General features: G+C 42.6%; 1 protein-coding gene across 1 annotated transcript in view; it reads left to right on the top strand.

Moving 5' to 3' along the window:
- aff2 (AF4/FMR2 family, member 2) overlaps nucleotides 1-19,942 on the top strand; it is a gene marked incomplete at both ends in the record, with an annotated part of 187,605 nt that overhangs the window by 87,502 nt on the left and 80,161 nt on the right. The window contains one exon of the mRNA XM_080746805.1: nucleotides 18,903-18,989. Within this exon, the coding sequence (XP_080602931.1) occupies nucleotides 18,903-18,989 (87 nt within the window). The remainder of the gene's footprint in view (nucleotides 1-18,902; nucleotides 18,990-19,942) is intronic.

Genomic DNA, 19,942 nt, shown 5'->3' with positions numbered 1-19,942 from the left:
TGTGAAAATAGATAGTTATGGCTAATAATGAAATTGGTGAAAATCAGCTGCAAATCAATGTCCGCTTTCAAGGAAGGTCCAAACTGCTCAGTTTAAAGCTTTTTGGATGTTGGACTTCGAGGACATTAAGCTGGTGGGCCAGTCAAAATTGTGGAAGTGCGGAAGTGGCCCGCGGGCCAGAGTTTGAGTATCACTGGCCTACACAACTACAGAGGAAGGCTACACTGTGGAGTTCTTAGCCTTTTTGTTTGTCGTTATTTTCGTTCTCTATCCTGCCTCCTTAAAACCTCTTAAAATACCTCTAGACTAAAACGGGACAGAGTTTGCTCTGTACTTTGACCACTTCTTCAGTCTACACCACATTTCTTTGCCAAAATTGCCACTATCGTCACTCTCTCTCTCTCTCTCTTAACCCTATTTGTGCCTATCCCGAACAAGTTCGGGATATTTTCAATCCAATACAATATTTTATTTGCTATTTTACTTACCCTGAGCTGCTTGGGACAACGTGGGTGGTCCTGGCTCGTCCAGCGCTTACCAACGAGAGACGCTAGATGGTCCGACGATTTATTCCATTGAAAATGCTTTAAAATAAAGTTTAGAGCCCCCCAAAAAAACCTCAATCTATACTGTCGGCGGCGCGACGTATTCCAGGGTGCCTATCCCGAACTAGTCCAGGATATTTAATAAAATTAATTATTTAATCGGAGGCCTCAACGAAGCCCCGGTCTAAATTTCCATCCATGCCCGGGGCCGACACTCGGCCATCCACGGGCCGTATTCGCGCAAACGGCCGCATCGCGCCGCCCACTCCAATAATAAGTCACATCTTTAGAGAGGATTTTCTCTGAATTGTGTTCCCAGACCAAAGAGAAAGTTTTTTTGCGACTGAAATAGCTTTAGATCGGGCTTCTAAAGGGGTTAGCAGTGAATGGCTAAGTGTAAGCTAACTTCCTCCTCTCGTCATACATAACAGTGGCTGGAGTGAAATCCCAAGGCACTTGGGGCAGTGTCGACGGAAGCTAGAGCGAATGCCTATAGAGATATTTCTGCCACTCTAGCGGCCACTTGTGGCCCGGGGCACTGTATGAGTTAATACAAAGTGATGCTCACTTGACCATGAAAGTGGCTTGCTCTACTTTTCTCACTCCCTCTCTCTCTGAGGGGGAGGTTAGCGGCCGTTTTAGCAAAATATGGCACAAAATAAGCTGGGCTTCAAGTGGTTTATAATCAGCGTAAGATTATCCTTATATTTTTATAGCATGCATCAAGTTGCACAAGCACCACTGAGATACATAATGCACAGTGTTTATAACCTGGTAGAGCCATTACAAGATATGATCAATTAAACTTGGCATAATACCAAAAAGCAACATCCACCAAGTCATCAATAATGTTTATAGAACACGTAGTGAATTCCAAGTACAGTTTAGAGACTGGAGTTTTCGGACCGGGTGTTATTGCCATTATAATTTGGTGAAGCTATTTAATATCATGCAGGATTCACACGCTGCTTTAGCTCCGTATTCATGTTGTTATCTTTCTGCTTTCTGTACAGGAGTTTCAACTGTACAAAGTTTGATTTTCTCTCTACCCCAGGGTTCCCCAATAGGCGGCCCGCGGGCCATTTGCGGCCCGCGGGGGGCTACTGTCTGGCCCACACCAACACCCCAGTAATAATGGTGGTATAAGAGCAGCAACAACACTAGTATATCGTCGTTGTCGGGTGGAAATCTCATATCTCTTTCGCAAATCATACAAAGCCGTCGCACAAAAGTAGTGAAAACAGCAGATCTACAAGCCCACAACGCCTCACGGTGCGAGGCGTTGTGTGCTTGTAGATCGGCTGTTTTCACTAGCTTAAATAATTTTAAAAAATTCTAAACGAACGGTTTTGGACATACAAGATTTTCACCCGACAATGACGATATCTGAACTGTCGCTGGAGTAGCGGGAACGCCACCGTCGCCCCAAGCAATGCTGTGGCCCTCGGCTTGGTACCCTAGACATAATTCGGCCCTTGGGGAAAACTAATGGGGGAACCCTGCTCTACACTGTTTAGGAATTGCATCTTATGCCCTGCTCATTTAGCTTCAATGCTATTTGCCTATTACGTTTCATGCCGTCCAGCGTTGGTAAACAACACAACACTTCTGTTATTTAACCAATCAGTTATTACCTACGTCATTTGAACGCTCCCATCAGCCTGGTTCCAGATTTCATTATCGGGGTGGCCTGGTCATGATTTTGAGGCCAACAAGCCCGATTCAGCACCGTTGTGATTAGGGATGGTCCGATCAGGTTTTTTGGAACCGATCACCGAGCACCGATCACAAAAGTTTGATCACCCGATACCGATCAATCACCGATCCGATCAAGTTATTATTTATATATTATTTATATTTTCTAAATGTTAATGTTTTAACTTTAATTAATTAATTCACTCATGAATTCATTTATATATTTGCCTTATAGTTATTTACCAGCATTACTATGTATTTATTATCATAGCAGTAACTAATTATTCCTTCAGCACTGTGGAAATCAATACCCCAAAATGGCCTCAAGTGGCCATACTGAACGGCTGGTTGATCGGATCGGTGAATTTACCTTTTGATCTAAACCACCGATTATCGCCGATCACGCTTTGATCGGCCCGATCCGATCCATTGCCGATTGATCGGTAACATCTCTAGTTGTGATGGAACCAGGCTGAAGTGGGATAACCAGCAGAACCTGTTATGTTCTTTACCATGCCGTACCACACCATGCCGTGCTCAAAGCCTATTGGAAAAGTCCTATAAATATCAAAAGATTTTGGTCAACTAAATCAACAGTTGATTTAGTCGACTAAAATGTATTTTTGGCGGGCCTTGATGCCTCATTTATACTTAATTGCATGCCGAAAACAAGCGATCTACAGTACAAGCTCACAGCACGTCGTGCTTAGGGTTGGGATCCTTTAGGATTTTTCCTCTTTTAACGGTCCGCTTAACGATTCCCAAGTTCCAAATGAAACCTTACAGGACTGTAACTGGACCCTTACGGGTTCATTTGGTTCCAATTGTTCCAACGGTCCTTGAAAATAAAACGTTAGAGAAGCACTGGTATAGTAATTGCTTGTGACCGTAGGTCACTATTTAGTATGAAAACGTGCAGCTCATGTCCGTCTGTCTGTCTGTCTGTCTGTCTGTCACACCTCATGCTCCATACAGTATATGGCCAAGACACTTGCAAATTAACATCTGGCATCATAGATGTCTGATGTCATAGACCACACAAGACTGACACAATATGTCCATATATGGGCATTCCAAGATGATGCCCTGTTAGGGCAACCACACTAATACAATCCCTTTTATGCCCATATATGGAGATCCTTCATGTGATCAGCATTAAGCCTCATGTGGTGTATGACGTCAGACATCTGTGATGTCAGACGTCAGTCTTCTCCATCCATATCTGGGAAGATATGGCCACATTTTGTCCAACTTAAACAATCAACCGGGTCTGTGCATCTTTTGGTCAAAGTTGATCACATGCCAAAGCACCAGCACTCGCCCAGCAGTCTGCTGTCACCCAGGAGGATGCGTGCACGCGCCCACATAACCAGCTCTGACTGTGTGATAAAAAACGTTTCCAGAAACGGTTCCAAATGTGATGGAACAGAATAGATTCCTGTTCCACAATATTAGATCCAGTTCCTCGATTCCTCCAGTTCCGGATGTGTTGCGTTGTGAGCCTGTAGATCTGCTGTTTTCGGAGTGCGACACCCATGCATAACATAAAATGACTTATCTTAGTTCTACTGGATCTCTTCTCCAATAGTACGTTCACATTTTCGTCTATATATTTAGCCATAGTTTTAGCATAATATTTATTTAGTTTTCAACAGTGATAAAAGGTCATCTGAAAAATGTTGTCTTCATTTTAGTCGACAACATCAACACGGCTTCAGTTCAGAATGATGTCAAAGCAACAGTGTTTCTCTCCAGTTCTGTATTCAGTCAGCCATAAGTACATTCTCTCTCACCACTTCTTCTTGTCAGGAGATATCTGCTCCCCCCCCCCCCCCCCCTCCCCTCCCCCCCTCTCTCTGTCTGTCTTTTTCCTCTCTAATTCTCGCTCTTCTCCACGCTCTCTTTGTTCCCCTTTCTCGCTGTGTTCATCTTTTTCCATTCTCTCTCCATCTCCCTCTCGTCACACAACCTTCTGCATGGTCTCCTTTTCTCGCCCTGCGTGCGCTCTCTCTCTCTTTCTCTGCATGCCTCTCTCTCTCCAGGGGTGTCACATCAAATTGGGCCCTTGGGCCCTGGGTACAAGGATTCAGCAGATATACAAGCTCACAGCGCGCTTGTAGATCTCCTATTTTAGAAAAATGTTGAACATTTGTGTCTGAATATTTCAAATCCTTCTAAGGTTTTTAGTTTTTTTAGTTTGTTTTTTCTGTCAGTGGTGCTCAAACGTTTTAATGTGAAGGACCCCCAAAATGATATGTATTTGGCCACGGACCCCCATCTCAAAATATTTAGTTCCAGGGACCCCTCCAGAAGCAAAATTTGAGTTACAAATGTTCGCTTAAAAAGTACATATAGAGTTAGGTATATATTCAAAGATGTGCACACATTTTCAGGACTTTTCAAAAAATAGCAGATCTACAAGCTCGCAGCGCGGCACTCGGTGCCGCACTGTGAGCTTGTATATCTGCTATTTTTCAATAGCTAAAGACAGGCCCCTCCACCTTGGGCCCTAGTAACTCAGTCCCACTTCCCCCACCCTTGTGACACCCCTGATCTCTCTCTATCTGTTCCTCCTTGTCTCTCTCTCCCCATCTCCTGTCCTCCTTTCAAAACTCATTCAAAATTCAAATTGAAGGCTAGCAGGCTGTGTGTGTCAGTGTCAGACAGGCAGCGAGCGCAGCGAGAAAAGCTCCCGTCAATAGCGCCGGAGCCCTATTCAATTCAGCCTGGGACTTTTAAAGCCAAGTCAAGTGTAAGGATCAGCGCGTTCACAATCAGAGACAAGGAGACAACAATGCCCCCCCTTCCCACCCATTATCAACTTCCCTAACAGCAGAACCACCAGGTCTCCCTCTCCAGCAAAATCCTCAGTCAATCTGTACAGCCTGGCGCTGTAGGAGTCTTTGTGTGTGTGACTGTCTGTGTGTCTGGGGGCTGGACCGATTAGTGCCAAATGTCTTGCATTCTGCCTGTAAGCCAAAGACGTTAAGGTCTTTGCACACTGCTGCGTTTTTCGGGCCGAATATCGGAGTGAATTTCGGAGTGTTTGATTAAAAAAATCAACCTCACGTTATGTCAATCACGTTTGCACACTGCCGCCCGTTTCGTATTTATTTTCGGACCAGGGTTGATTTTTTTCCGATTTTCGCAGCTGTTGCACTGAGTCCCTTGCTCTCTCTCTCTTTCCTCTCTTGGCTTTCGGATTTCCAAAACGCAACGAAAACACGCAGTGCAGTGTGCAACCACCTTAACTCCCTTTTCTTTTTCCCTGCACCTTTTTATATTTTTGTCAATGTTTAAAGGAGGACTTCACCACGTTTCAACCTGTCTTCATATAATAGGTCCTCACTAATGTTCATGATTAAATAGCACAATTTATTTCTACTCAGTCTGGGTCTCATCATCGTTTGACAGATTTTTTTTTTTTTAACAATATTTTTGAAATAAATATTTAGATTTTTATTATTGCGGGAACAATGGCTTCCACTTTAACATTGCAACTTTTCAGGAATAGAAAGCCTGCAGTTTCTATTAGCTTGGATTCCCCATTGATGATGTCACTGGTGGATGGATTTGACCCGCCCACAGCTCTCCTATGAGACCCAGACTGAGTAGAAAAATCTTTTGCTATTTTATCATGAACATTGGTGAGGACCTATTATATGAAGATAGGTTGAAAAATCCTCCTTTAAGTTTACATTTTATAATGAAACTCAATGACGGTCAAATGGGGCTGAAGCCTTGCCCAAATATGGAGTCTTATGTAATAATAAATACATAATGGATGACTAACGCCATAGACTGGCCACGTGAAGGCAGAGATCCACAATCCACATCCAGCCATTAATAATGTAACGATATTTCTGATGAAATGAAATCATGTGTGCATGAACAGATCTCTTGATATTATCGTGGGCTTGTGAGTGACTGCATCTATGATAGGAATTATGTTTTATAAGTCTATTTCAGGGGTGTAGTTGTCCCGATTTAAAATTAAGCAAACACGGAACTGAAAGTTCCTATGATTGGCCGCTAGTTGCGCTGTTCTGGCACCAGAAGCAACATGTTCTCCATAGGATTCCATTCATTTCCCCTGAACTTTTACATTTGATTTTTTTTTTACCTTAAAGTGATCCCTGGCTAATACAACAAATATGCCTTAATACATTATAATTGTCCTCTATAACTGCAAAGTAAAATTAAAAACACCTTAAATATTTTATTTCTTCTAGAAATAGCTAATCTTTAACTTAACAGGGTCGCAAGTTGATGATGTCATAAATATCATGTGTGATCTATCCCTATGGAATTTATGGCATGCATGTGAAAATAAAAACAAACTTAATATTTCCTATGGTTAATATGAGCATCAAATCAATATTTCAAATTATATTTCAATTTTTTTTGCACATGCATGCCGTAAATTCCATAGGGATAGATCACACATGACATTTATGACATCATCAACTTGCGACAGGCATTTCCCCTATTGAGTGAAAGATTCGTTATTTCTATGAGAAATAAAATATTTAAGGTGTTTTTAATTTTACATTGTAGTTACTGTATAGAGGACTATTATAATGTATTAAGGCATATTTGTCGTATTAGCCAGGGATCACTTTAATAAACATTGTAATAAACACTTTATGGTTCCTGTCGCTAGTTTAAAGCCTTGTTTCAATCACCATGATTTGCGTTTTGTGAAAATATGGCCCAATTTATGTTATATTTGATGTTATAGCAGGGTATGCTGTAGGAGGGGCTTGTGAGCATAGGCTTGTGATGATTCTTCTTTGTGTGCTTTATTTTCGGCAAGCTCAAGACAATGTCCCATGTATCCCTGCGGTTGCACGTGACCGTTGGCAGCCAATACATAGCATTCCTTGGGTACCATTAAAACCGATTGCGACACCCATACAACGGCCAAAAAAGCTTCATTTGCGCATAGAAACCAATGGCTTTCCACTGTCCATATTTTTTTACAGTCTATAGTAGGGCAACCAGACTATAGAACTTGTCTGACTTTCTTCAATCCATCTTTCCGGATAAACTTTATTTTGCAGCGCTACTCCTCCCACAGTGTTGCTGGCAAGCACTTAAGCCCTTTGCACACAGGGCAGTTGTGTTTTTTTCGTTTGCTGCATGAATAAAACGCATTGGATTTGGTGTGCAATGCTGTGCGGAATCGGCGCTGCGGATCCCAAAAGGAGTCATAAAAGGAGTGATGAGTTTTTTACCGCATGCGACAAGACGCACACATTGAACTGGGTTCGATCGAGAAAAAAAACGCACGGCCGCAGCCACTCATCGCACGGCTAATTCAGATCCGGTGTGCATGAGGTCGTAGAGAATCATTGTTTTCTTTTTAAAAAATGTAATTGTCCGTTTTATCCGTGCGGATAAACGCGCCTGTGTGCAAAGGGCTTTACTTGGGCCATATTTTAAATCGACCAGCTTCATCGGGAATTGTCTGCTTATATTGTTTAATTTATATTCATTTATTAGTGAATTCATTTTCTCCATTGACTTGAATTGGAAAATGCAAAAATGTAACTTTACCCAAATATTGAGATGACTGACATCATAGAAGATGTCTGATGTCATAGACTACATGAGACTGACATAAGTTTCATGTGGAGCACAGACTGATTCCTTTCTTTACTGCCGGCAGCATTTGTTCATTCGCTAGCTCCTTTTACGCTCTTTCACGGATCACAGATTGAGGCAAAGGTTTTCTGTCACTCAATTGGGTGGATTTCACTAGCTACCCAGCTATGTTAAGTAAGTCAAAGCTCATGTTATGACATGCAAAACAGATGGATAGATAAGTTGAGTCCCACATACTGTATATCTCTGCTGTCGGGCCGAAACCTACTAACTCCAAAATGTTCATTTTCGGGAAAATGAGCTCAAGTGGAGTTAAGAGGTTTTGACCGAAGGACTTTTTACTACTTTTCATTGGTTCAATATTATTTTAACCAACATACAGACGTAAAGGATGTTCAATAGCACATATTTATGAAAAAAAAGAGCCAAACGGGTGGAGTTAGCTGGTTTGGTAGAAAGTGTGGAGTTAGGAGGTTTTTTCCCAAGCACTTTCAAAAACCTCAAAAATGGAGTTAAGAGATTTTGGTCAGACAGTGATGAATCGTATACAGTCTTTGTTTTTATGGTGATAAATATCGTATCATTGACTTGTTATTGTGATACTATGGTATTGTGAGTTGTTGTTATTGTTACATGCCTTGTGGCCACACCGTTATTAGACCCTGCGACCGTCTTGTTACACTACAGTTAAATTATCACTCAGGCTAGTATAGTAGCACCACGGGTTGCTTCCATTGAACCTCATGTGTTGGGAAGTGGTGGATTAGAGCTTGATTAAATCAAATGATGCCAACAGCAGCTAGTATCAACAAAACGGTTAATGGTGCATGGAAAGCTGCAGGGATCATTAGTAATGGTGTATGTTGAAAGCACCTGGCTGGGCCTGTTGATACTAGCGTGATTAAAACTAACACATCCACTTATAGTATAAACTCATTAGGCCACTTCCTCACAAGTTCTCTAAAGTGGTTCTAACTAAAGACAACACACCAAGGAGAATGGATTTACATCCTAATAAGGGTAAAAAGTCTTTGTTGGTTTAAAATGGGCTTATTCTAGTACGCAGTACAGCTTTAATATGATCTTAATGATCTTAACATAATGCTGAATCTAATTCAGCATTATGTTATATCATGCACTGATGATTTTTGTATTGTGTAGAAGTTAGTGATACTTTCTCTTTTATAAAAATAGCTCCAGTAGGCTATATTGTATTTTTGGGCTTTTATGCCTTTATTGATCGGACAGTAGACTGACAGGAAATGGGGGGAGAGACAGGGAGTGACAAGGTCGTCTGGATTGGGAATCGAACCGGCGATGCCACCAGGCATCCATGCCTATGTGGCAATGCCTAAGTGGTATGCGCCTGGACCATTAGGCCAGGAAGCGCCCCATTTTGTCTTTTTGAGCGGTGGTAGACCGCTCCATAGCATGGCCGTGTGTGTATCTGTGTCTCTGTGTATCCGTGTGGGTCTGTAGCCTGAGTTCCACTGAGTGGAGGGGTGCTGTTGAGTCTAGCCTGTTGAGTCTAGCCTGAGCATCAACTGCAATACACACACACCTGCACACTCACACACGTGCACGCACGCACGCACGCATGCGCGCACGCATGCATGCGCGCGCGCACACACAAACACACACACACACACACACACACACACACACACACACACACACACACACACACACACACACACACACACACACACACACACACACTCACTCACAGACACACACACACACACACACACCACCACCACAGCATGCACACACGCACACACGCACACACACACACACACACACACACACACACACACACACACACACACACACACACACACACACATGCACCACCGCTCACTTCAAACTTGGGTTTGATTTTTGTCTCCACCAGCCGAAGGCATGGGGGAGAGTAAGTTTTCCCCTCCGTCCGTCCGTGCGTCCGTCCGTGCGTCCGTGCGTCCGTCCGTGCGTCCGTCCGTGCGTCCTCACAGTTTGTGTGCAGCTAATCTCAGTCGCCGCTGGCCCGGTCGCTGCCAAAGTGAGCACACACATTCCCTGGATGCCAATCTAGAACCTCTGCCCTAAATTTTTCAAATGGGCCTTTTCTAGCGCCACCTAGTGGCCGATGTTCGCAAAACACATATCTGTGCACTACTTTTACAGATTTTGTCCAAAAATCCTACAAATCGCTAGGCAGTATCTCGACAGTCATGTGATCGACACGGATCTGTCCGATTTTGCAAATTCCATCCTGATTGGCTAAGATTGGCTTCCAAAGTTTGTAGGATTGAGTCGTTTTGAACAAAATGCCTCAAATTACAAACGCAAAGTGCAATTATCATGAAATCTCGCACTCACGTTCCCACTAGGTTGAGGAAGAAATGCCACTTCAAATTTTTGAAATCAGCCTCATGGTGGCGCTATAACAGCCCGATTTGTGGTTTTACCTATAACTCCACCGATCAGTTTCAAACTTTGTAAGTGCACTCTCTAGAGGCCAAGGAAAAACCCTTTCTCTGCATTTTTCACATCAGCCTTTTATAGCGCCACCTTTGGGCCGACTTGTGTAAAACACATTTTAGGATATTACACCTTCAGATTTTCTCCAAAAATAACACAAATCAGTACACAGTATCTCTATAGTCATATGATCAAGTCTGATCCGTCTGATATTTCATATTCCATCCTGATTGGCTAATATTAGCTTCCAAAGTTTGCAGGATTGCAGTTTTTGAACAAAATGCCTCAAATCATCAACGCAGCTTGCAATTACCGTGAAATTTGCCACACATATTCCCACTATGTGAAGGAACAAATGCTACCCTTTTCACATTGGCCTGTTATAGCGCCACCAGCAGGTAGACTTTAGCAAAACACATTTTTTGAACACAATGCTTCAAATGATGCATGCAGCGTCCGATTGCCATGAAAGGTCTCTAAGGTGAAGAACATATGCCACCCTTTTTACACTGGCCTATTATACAGTAGCACCACCAGGACGCCTGGCCTGGTGGAGACCTGTGCTCGGAAGAGCACTGCTTCTAGTTTTATATGTGACTCTCTTTACCTTTCTCTTTTACGAAAAACAAAAGCTACAGTAGATTCTTCTAGGATTAAAAAAAAAACGCATTTCAAAATGTTTTAGAAAATAGACGATCTACCAAGTGCCGATCCAAAAACAGTGATTAAATGACATCACATAATCATCCCCTCCCCTTTTTCCATTCACCCAACACTGTGGGTGCGGCTAACTTCAGCTGGGTAACCAGACCACCCACCTGACAACCAGGCATACTTAATGAGCTGGTGGGTGTGTCCACCTAAAAACCTAATTTTAACTCTTTCTGTACACTCTTTTGGAAAAAAATCCTCTTCCTAGTATAATCATAATACCTGATAATCATGTTTTAGGGGGGAATAAATCATGGCACTGCATCTTTAATTGAGGCAAAAGTTTGAAATAATCGTGATATTGATTGGATGACATATCATATCATATCATATCGCCCTGCCCGTACGACATCCTCTGAGCGAAATGAACACTAAAGCCCTTTGCACACAGGACAGTTGCGTTTTTTTTCTTCGTTTGCTGCATGAATAAAACACATTGGATTTGGTGTGCAATGCTGTGCGGAATCGGCGCTGCGGATCCCAAAAGGAGTCATAAAAGGAGTGATGAGTTGTTTTACCGCATGCGACAAGACGCACGAATCGAACTGGGTTCGATCGAGAAAAAAACGCACGGCCGCAGCCACTCGTCGCACGGCTAATTCGGATCCGGTGTGCATGAGGTCGTAGAGAATCATTGTTTTCTTTAAAAAAAATGAAATTGTCTGTTTTATCCGTGCGGATAACCGCGCCTGTGTGCAAAGGGCTTAAGGATGTCACTGTGTATGCACCTGAGGTAATACATACTGTAACATGTTTCTCTTACACACGCATACGCACACGCGCGTGTGCGCACGCGCGCGACATGTGGCGCACCGTCTGTCAAAACATGGCAACTCTTCGGAGAGAGGGATGATGATGTCACAGAACAGTTGCCTGGCAACGGGTGGTATGTCGTCAGGCCAAGTGAATTACGATTGCGGAGAGAGGGGAGACACACACGCACACACAACAAGACACACAGAGACACACGCACTCACACACACACCCAAACACACGCATAAGCTCACTCCCACTCTGCCCATATATTACACGGGAACCGTTGAATAATACCTCATATACTGTAGACACTCAAATCGACACATGCACGCACACACACACACGTGCATACATACACACACAGACATGCACGCACAAACGCACACACAGACGCACATTCACGCACACGCACACATACGCATGCTTGCTACAGCCAAACATGTTTTGTCTTCCTTTTACACACTTTTTCACATGCACGCACATGAGTCATCTCATAATATGACTCATCCACTCCAGAGCAGATGCATTATGGGAGACTGGTCATCGGGGCCTTTTCAGCCCCTTTACCTTCTGACCTCAACTGTCACAACAGTGTGTGTGTGTGTGTGTGTGTGTGTGTGTGTGTGTGTGTGTGTGTGTGTGGGTGTGGTTCTCTATGTGTGTGTGTGTGTGTGTGTGTGTCTCTGTGTGTGTCTGTGTGGATGTAGTATATCGTCACTGTCGGGCAAAAACCTCGTATCTCCAAGTTTCAAATTTGTATGTTTTTTTTTTCACCAAGCAAAGCCCTGCTTCATCATACAAGGCGTTGTTGCACAAAAGTTGTGAAAACAGCCGATCTACAAGCACACAACGCCTCACGGTGGGAGGCGTTGTGTGCTTGTAGATCTGCTGTTTTCACTAGTTTAGTTAATTTTTCAAATTATAAACACAAAACAAACGGTCCTGGACATGCAAGGTTTCCAGCCGACAACGACGATGTACTGTATGTGTGTGAGTGTGGATGTGTGTGCGAGCATGTGTTGTGGTGTGAAGTAAAGCCAAGCACGCCAGGTTTATTCAGGGTTTATGTACATAAAAATGATTTATCAAACCACCTCCTTGACTGCATTCTTTGATTCGACTCATTGCATGCTGGACCGCATCCCAGCATGCCTTGGGTAGACGCTACCAGGGGCGTCACAAGGGGTAGGAAAGTGGGACTGAGTTACTAGGGCCCAAGGTGTTGGGGAGGGGCCTTAATTATTTTATACTTTAGCTATTTTTGAAAAGTCGTGAAAATGTGTGAAAATCTTTGAATATATGTATTTTTTAAGCGAACATTTGTAACTCAAATTTTGCTTCTGGGGGGGTCCCTGGAACGAAATATTTTGAGATGGGGGTCCGTGGCCAAATAAATATCATTTTGGGGGTCCTGCACATGAAAAGATTTGAGCTCCACTGACATCGAAACATAGGTTTTTAAAAAAAAACCTTAGAAGGATTTGAAATATTCAAAGATTTTCATGATTCTTCAAAAATAGCAGATCTACAAGCTTGCAGCGCGGCACTCGGTGCCGCGCTGTGAGCTTGTATATCTGCTATTTTTCAATAGTTAAAGCACAGGGGCCCCACAGTGAATCCTTGTACCCAGGGCCCAGAATTTGTTGTGACACCCCTGGACGCTACTATCCTGGACATGCTGCCAGTCCGCCACAGGGGCCAGCACACACCTAACTCATGCTCACACAATGGCCAGGACACAAGAACAACATGTCTGTCTGGGGCCGTAGGGAGACCGGGGAGAGAACATATAGAGCTGACAGCTGTTCATGAGGTTTCAACAGGACGGGGTGACTGACTGGGTGGTTGTGGTTGTGGTTATAAGGTTGAAAGGTCTCTCGGTGCAGTAAATGTGTAGGAGTATTTATCTTGTGTCGAACAAGGCACTGGTTCCCAAACACTGGGTCGGGACCCATTTGTGGGTCGCGGACACGTTTTTATGGGTAATTTTTTTTTGTTTCGTACATTTTGTTTTGAATTACTATCATTTCAAAACATTTACAAAATACATTCCCCAAAAGGTAAGATTTTCATGAATAAAGAAAATATGCAATGATTTTTCGAGATAATTTCTTTAATAAATAAAAGAAATGCCATAAATTAGAAAACAAACGTTTAAGAAGTAGTGAAGATAGCCGATCTACAAGCTCACAACGCGGCACTGATTGAATGAATTTGTCCTTAACTCATTCATTTATTTGTATAAATGTATATTGTAAATATATGATGTTTTTGGATGGACCAGAAGGCCAGCCTAATAGACTCATGTCTTTGACTGACTGACTACTGTAAGTGATTGAGTTAACAATGGACAGCGCAGCGCATTTATCCCTCCAGGCTATGGGATGTAGTGAGTGGAGACCATGAGCTCTGGCTCTTAAATGCGCAAGATGCTTGTCAGATCACAGATCACAACATAACTGATCAATAGTGTTGACAAGAAAATAGCTTGGCCCCTTGTCCACCAAATGTTTTGTCCTTTTCCCTGCCTTCACCGAAAGCTAAAGTATTTTCAACTCTATCCGAGGTGCCGAAACCGAACAATTCCGGTTTCTTTAATAAAATGAATTAAATAATCGGAGGCCTCAACGAAGCCTGACTCTACATTTTCATCCAGGCCGCCGACCGCAGTCTCTTTCCACCGGCCCGTAATCAGGTAACGCCGCCGCATCGCGCCTCCTAATCCAATACATTCTCACATCTTTGAAGACCATTTTCTCTGAACTGTGTTCTTATGGAAGCGAAAAATCGCCGCAAATCGGGCTTAAAAAAAAAAAAGCCATCTGTTAGCGCTCTTCATCCGGGTCATGTTCATTCCACTCGTCAACATGAAATGAAAATCCACTGCTGCGTGGGTACCTACCCGTATGTTACAGCGTTTGGCCTATGGGGGAATGTCTGGCACTTTGGCGGCCTCTTGTGGCCCTTGGCAGTCAACAAGTTAAGTACAGTACTTGAGGAAAGTTTCCATTATCCTACTTTACATGAAAAGTGCATTGAGATAACTGCTGCTATACAAATACAATCGTATTGACTTGGCTATGCTAAATAATTCATAAACTCTATCATTTTCTATTACTGTGTGTCATTTGTTGCACCATCATTACTCTCGTTGAAATCTGGTTCCATACTGTAACAATCCACTATGAAGCAAGTGGGAGAGGAAACAGTTCTCTATGTGCCAACAGGCACAGTTAAAGCACCCCAAATAACAATAACTCTGACAAAACACTCAATACAGACTACAACAGTGATTAGCCTTATTCACGGCCCGCCCACCTACTTCCGTTTCTCAGTTTTCCACGGGTGCTGACTTCAATTTAAAAGGGGAAACTATACTGGACTTAAAGCCAACAAATCATTATTTCTAACAGTAAAGTAAATTATAGTGCTTTGTGCCGTTTATCTTGTGTTCTTGATCATGCTAGCCGTATTTTATACTTTACTATTCGGAAATTGCATTAAATTTGCGATTTCTGTGCTAACTCCATAGGCTATGGTAGGATTTACCCCTTCAAAATGTGACTTCAGCACCCGTGGGATGCTTAGTGGGCGGGCCGTGAATTGGGCTAATTCTCAACCTGTGATCCGGGGCCCACTTGGTGGGCCGTGAGGATATTGCAAGTAGGCCCCCAAATAATTGGCAAAACACTACGATTTTGATTATAATATTATAAAAACAAATATATATATATATAATTAGTTTTAATTGTGATGCCCGATAAATAAGAACGTGATGTTTGTTCCATTGATTCATAAACATGCTCTGAAAATGCAGAATAAGTGGTCGGATGGGATGCTTTAGAGATTTTGAGAATTGGGCCCTGATCCATAAAAGGTTGTGAACCGCTGGACTACTGTAGTACAGTTTCAATACTTATACATACATCCGCTGATAGAAACACACATAAACATATAATTACTGGAGTGTCAATGAATTAATAGCTTCTCTGTGTTGCTCTTGCAACTACAACATTCAACATCATCGTAACCTTGGTATTCTACATCAGTAAACTAAAGTAACAACAAATATTACTGGGACCACTACAGACAATTGCAGATTCATACCCAGGAATTCACATTGTAGACACTCACTGACTTCTCTCTAAAAAATGTCCACAGTCATGATATTTTTTAATATTCTTTTAAATTATCATTATTTTTGTATGTTTTTGCTGGTGTACTGTATATTACATACCAGTATAGTTCATACAGTATATGGTGTGTTATGAAATGTACACATACTGTACTATAAACACAGTCATTATTAGTTTTCTTCCATCCTATTAAACGACCTTTAGGAGATAAATGCAATGTTTGAGCTGTTGTGTTGCTAATAACAACTCCTGATTGGTAAAGTCAAGATGACAATAGCACAGAGCTTAGTGGGATTTATATTCAATATTCAGTAATGACATGATCATTTATTATTCCAGTATCTGTTCTCTGAAACAATATGGGTTTGGGTTCGAGTTGATTGTGAGAACTGCTTCACTTCTCCCTTAAGCTTTTATAATTATTTTTATTTTGTGTCTAAAGCACTTTGTACTGTAAATCTGTTTTGAAAAGTGCTTTACAAATAAAGGTTATTAAATGTACATTTAATGATAATGTAAAAGAAAAAACCTAAAATAACGTATTGTGTCAACATCTTGAGCAGAATATCATATGGTAAAATGCGTGTATTTTGACACCAGCCATAACATTTTACTGGGTTTGATCTTTGTACAGTATTTTATTATAAAAGATTGAAACAAAGAGTGACTGTAGCAGGAAGGTCCCAGGTTCCAATCCCCAGAAAACAACTTGCCCTGGCCTTGAGCAATACACTGAACGGACTGCCATAATAGAAACGTTATCTATGGACTCTGGATTCATTCAATTTATCCCTACAGTACGTAAATCACTTTATAGGGGGGGGGGGGGACATTTTGAGTAAGTGAGATATCACAAATGAGTGTGCGTGCGTGCGTGCTTGTGCGAGAGAGAGAGAGTGAAAATGTGCGAAAGAGCTGTTTCCAGCTTGTGGCCTCACTTTTGCCGTGACAGCAGTTTTACCATTACCTGCAGTAACTTTCCGTACTTTGTGTCTGCGTACGGGGCATGAACGTAGGGGTGTCTCACCAAATTCTGGGCCCTGGGTACAAGGATTCACTCACATTTTGTGAGTGAATTAACTATTGAAAAATAGCAGATATACAAGCTCACAGCGCGGCACCGAGTGCCGCGCTGCGAGCTTGTAGATCTGCTATTTTTGAAAAATCATGGAAATTTGTGCAAATCTTTTTTTGAAAAATATTTAGTTACAGGGACCCCCCCCCCAGAAGCAAAATTTGAGTTAGAAATGTTCGCTTAAAAAATACATATTTATTCAAAGATTTGCACACATTTTCCCGACTTTTCAAAAATAGCAGATCTACAAGCTCACAGCACGGCACTCGAGCTTGTATATCTGCTATTTTTCAATTTAAATGGCCCCTCCACCTTGGGCCCTAGTAACTCTGTCCCACTTCCACCCCAGCCCCCCCCCCCCCCCCCAAGCACTCATTTGCGTCAATCTGTGTGTGTGTGCGTGCAAGCGTGTGTGTGTGTGCGTCTGTGCCTGTGTGTCTCTGTCTGTGTGTGTGTGTGTGTGTGTGTGTGTGTGTGTGTGTGTGTGTGTGTGTGTGTGTGTGTGTGTGTGTGTGTGTGTGTGTGTGTGTGTGTGTGTGTGTGTGTGTGTTTGTGTGTGTGTGTGTGTGTGTGTCTGTATGGTGTGTCTCTGTGTTTATGTGCTGACAGATGAGGTGCCATGCAGGTGATAGTGCTTCCTCTGCACTTTGGTATCTCCAGATGCCACACATTCGGTCTACAATCAAAGTGAGAGTTATATGTGTGTGTGTGTGTGTGTGTGTGTGTGTGTGTGTGTGTGCGCGTGTGTGTGTGTGTGTGTGTGTGTGTGTGTGTGTGTGTGTGTGTGTGTGTGTGTGTGTGTGTGTGTGTGTGTGTGTGTGTGTGTGTGTGTGTGTGTGTGTGTGTGTGTGTGTGTGTGTGTGTGTGTGTGTGTGTGTGTGTGTGTGTGGAGCTGCTGGTGGTGGTGGGTAATTGACTAGAAATGCTAATGTAACATTTTTAGCTGTGACGCAGCATAGCGGAGTGTTATGCTGATCACAGCTGTGCTGAAACACTGACCACCCGCCCCCACCGGGCTAAATAAACCCACAGTCACAAAACCATGGCGAGACTAGAGTGGTTGAACTCTCTGTGAGGTGAACGGGGAGACACTGGGATGCATGCGTGAACAAAAACACACAGTGCACACATTGTTATCGACCCATTAAGACCTGAGGATTCGATTGTACAAATGCCTTCTAAGGCAGCAGTTCTCAAACTTTCAAGACCTTTTCACGAAGAGCTTGTTTGTCTGCTATTTTTTTTTTTTTAAGATTTGTTTTTTTTGGCTTTTTGCCTTTATTGGATAGGACAGTAGACTGACAGGAAATGGGGGAGAGACAGGGAGTGACATGCGGCAAAGGTCGCCTGGATCGGGAATCGAACCGGCGACGCAGACAGGCATTGATGCCGAAATGGCAGTGCCTATATGGTATGCGCCTGGTCCACTAGGCCACCAGGCGCCCTGTTTGTCTGCTATTTTTGAATAGCCAATGCCAAAATGACACAGTTGCTTTCCCGGTTTTAATGGGTTCTGAGTATGAATTTAATCACTTAAGCTGGGTCCCGCAGGGATCTTCACTTGGTCTCCTCCTTTTTTTCCATCTACATCACTTCCGGAGAACAGCAGCAGACATACAAGCTCACGTCGCGTTGCAGATGCAACCGTTGTGAGCTTGTAGATCATTCTCGGCTGCGACGCCGGAAACTGCCGCACAACTTCTGCGCAATGAACGACGGGACGTGGGAAAGTTATGGATAGTTATACCTCTGAGAGTGTGCATGTTTATGACTTATCAAAACTCACACGGTACACAACATGACACGAAAGTTCAACTTAATTTTTGTTTCCATGTGTCTGTGTGTGTGCATTACCTGTGTATTTGTACATGTGTGACTGTGCGTGCGTGTGTCCGTGCACATGTGTGTCTTTAGGAGATGACCCATTCCTGGCCTCCTCCTTTGACAGCCATCCATACTCCAGGCAAGGCTGAGCAGACAAAGTTCCCTATTCCTAACAAGGTTAGTAATGGTATCATTCACCGTACTGGCTGTCCTGTTCAGACAGCTGCTACAAGGCGCCATCACTATATTGCATACATGGGCAACTGGCGGCCCGGGGGCCCCCACCTTCACTTAATGCGGATTATGAACTTAGGTTAATATCGGAATACTGATATTATTGATTTCAGTTACAATTCCAAAAATGCAAACATGACCCACTTTGATTACTTCAGTCTATATTAGTAGTTGAATGACTAGTATAGTGTATTAAAATGTTGGTATTTTTTATGTCCAATGTAAATGTATTTGTATTTAAGTTCATAAAGTTAACATACTGTAAGTACAACTAAATGTTACATTTCAGAAAAAATAACAAAAGATAATTCAGGATTCCAATTAAAAAATAGCTGATCTACAAGCTCAAAACGTGTCGCAGCATGTCACGCTTTGAGCATGTAGATCGGTTATTTTTGGTACTCTTACTGGAGATGAGAGGTTTTTGCTCGACAGTAACAGTATGCCAAGGGATGTGGCCCTCTGGAGTGAGTGTGGAAATATAGTGGGCCTCTCTGTCATCAAAGTTGCCCACCCCTGCTCTACTGTAGAGTCAGAGTTGGATATGCTGAGGAGAATGGGGGGGGGGGATCTATGCTTCTGTTTCTGCTATCCTCCCCTGTTCATGATGTCTTTGATATCTATGTTTGATAATGTCACGATTTTGACAATTTAATTCTAATTGTGATACGACAAGTTGCAAGCTTGTAGACAGGCTATTTTAACTTTTGAAAGTTGTTGAATGAAGAAGTATATTGAGCTTAAGTTGTTACTAAAATGCTCCCAAGTAAATCGAACCCTGACCATTTTGCTACTGATGTTATCGGTATTGTCGATATGTAGAATAAGTATTGTATCGTACGGTATATGTGATCTAGTTGAATCGATGTGCAGTTATAGACCTTTTTGAAAAACAT

The sequence above is a fragment of the Nannobrachium achirus genome (assembly GCF_963921795.1).
Source record: "Nannobrachium achirus genome assembly, chromosome: 17".
NCBI lineage: Eukaryota > Metazoa > Chordata > Actinopteri > Myctophiformes > Myctophidae > Nannobrachium > Nannobrachium achirus.
The sequence above is the reverse complement of the archived record's forward strand: the minus strand, read 5'-3'. Positions and strand labels throughout refer to the sequence as shown.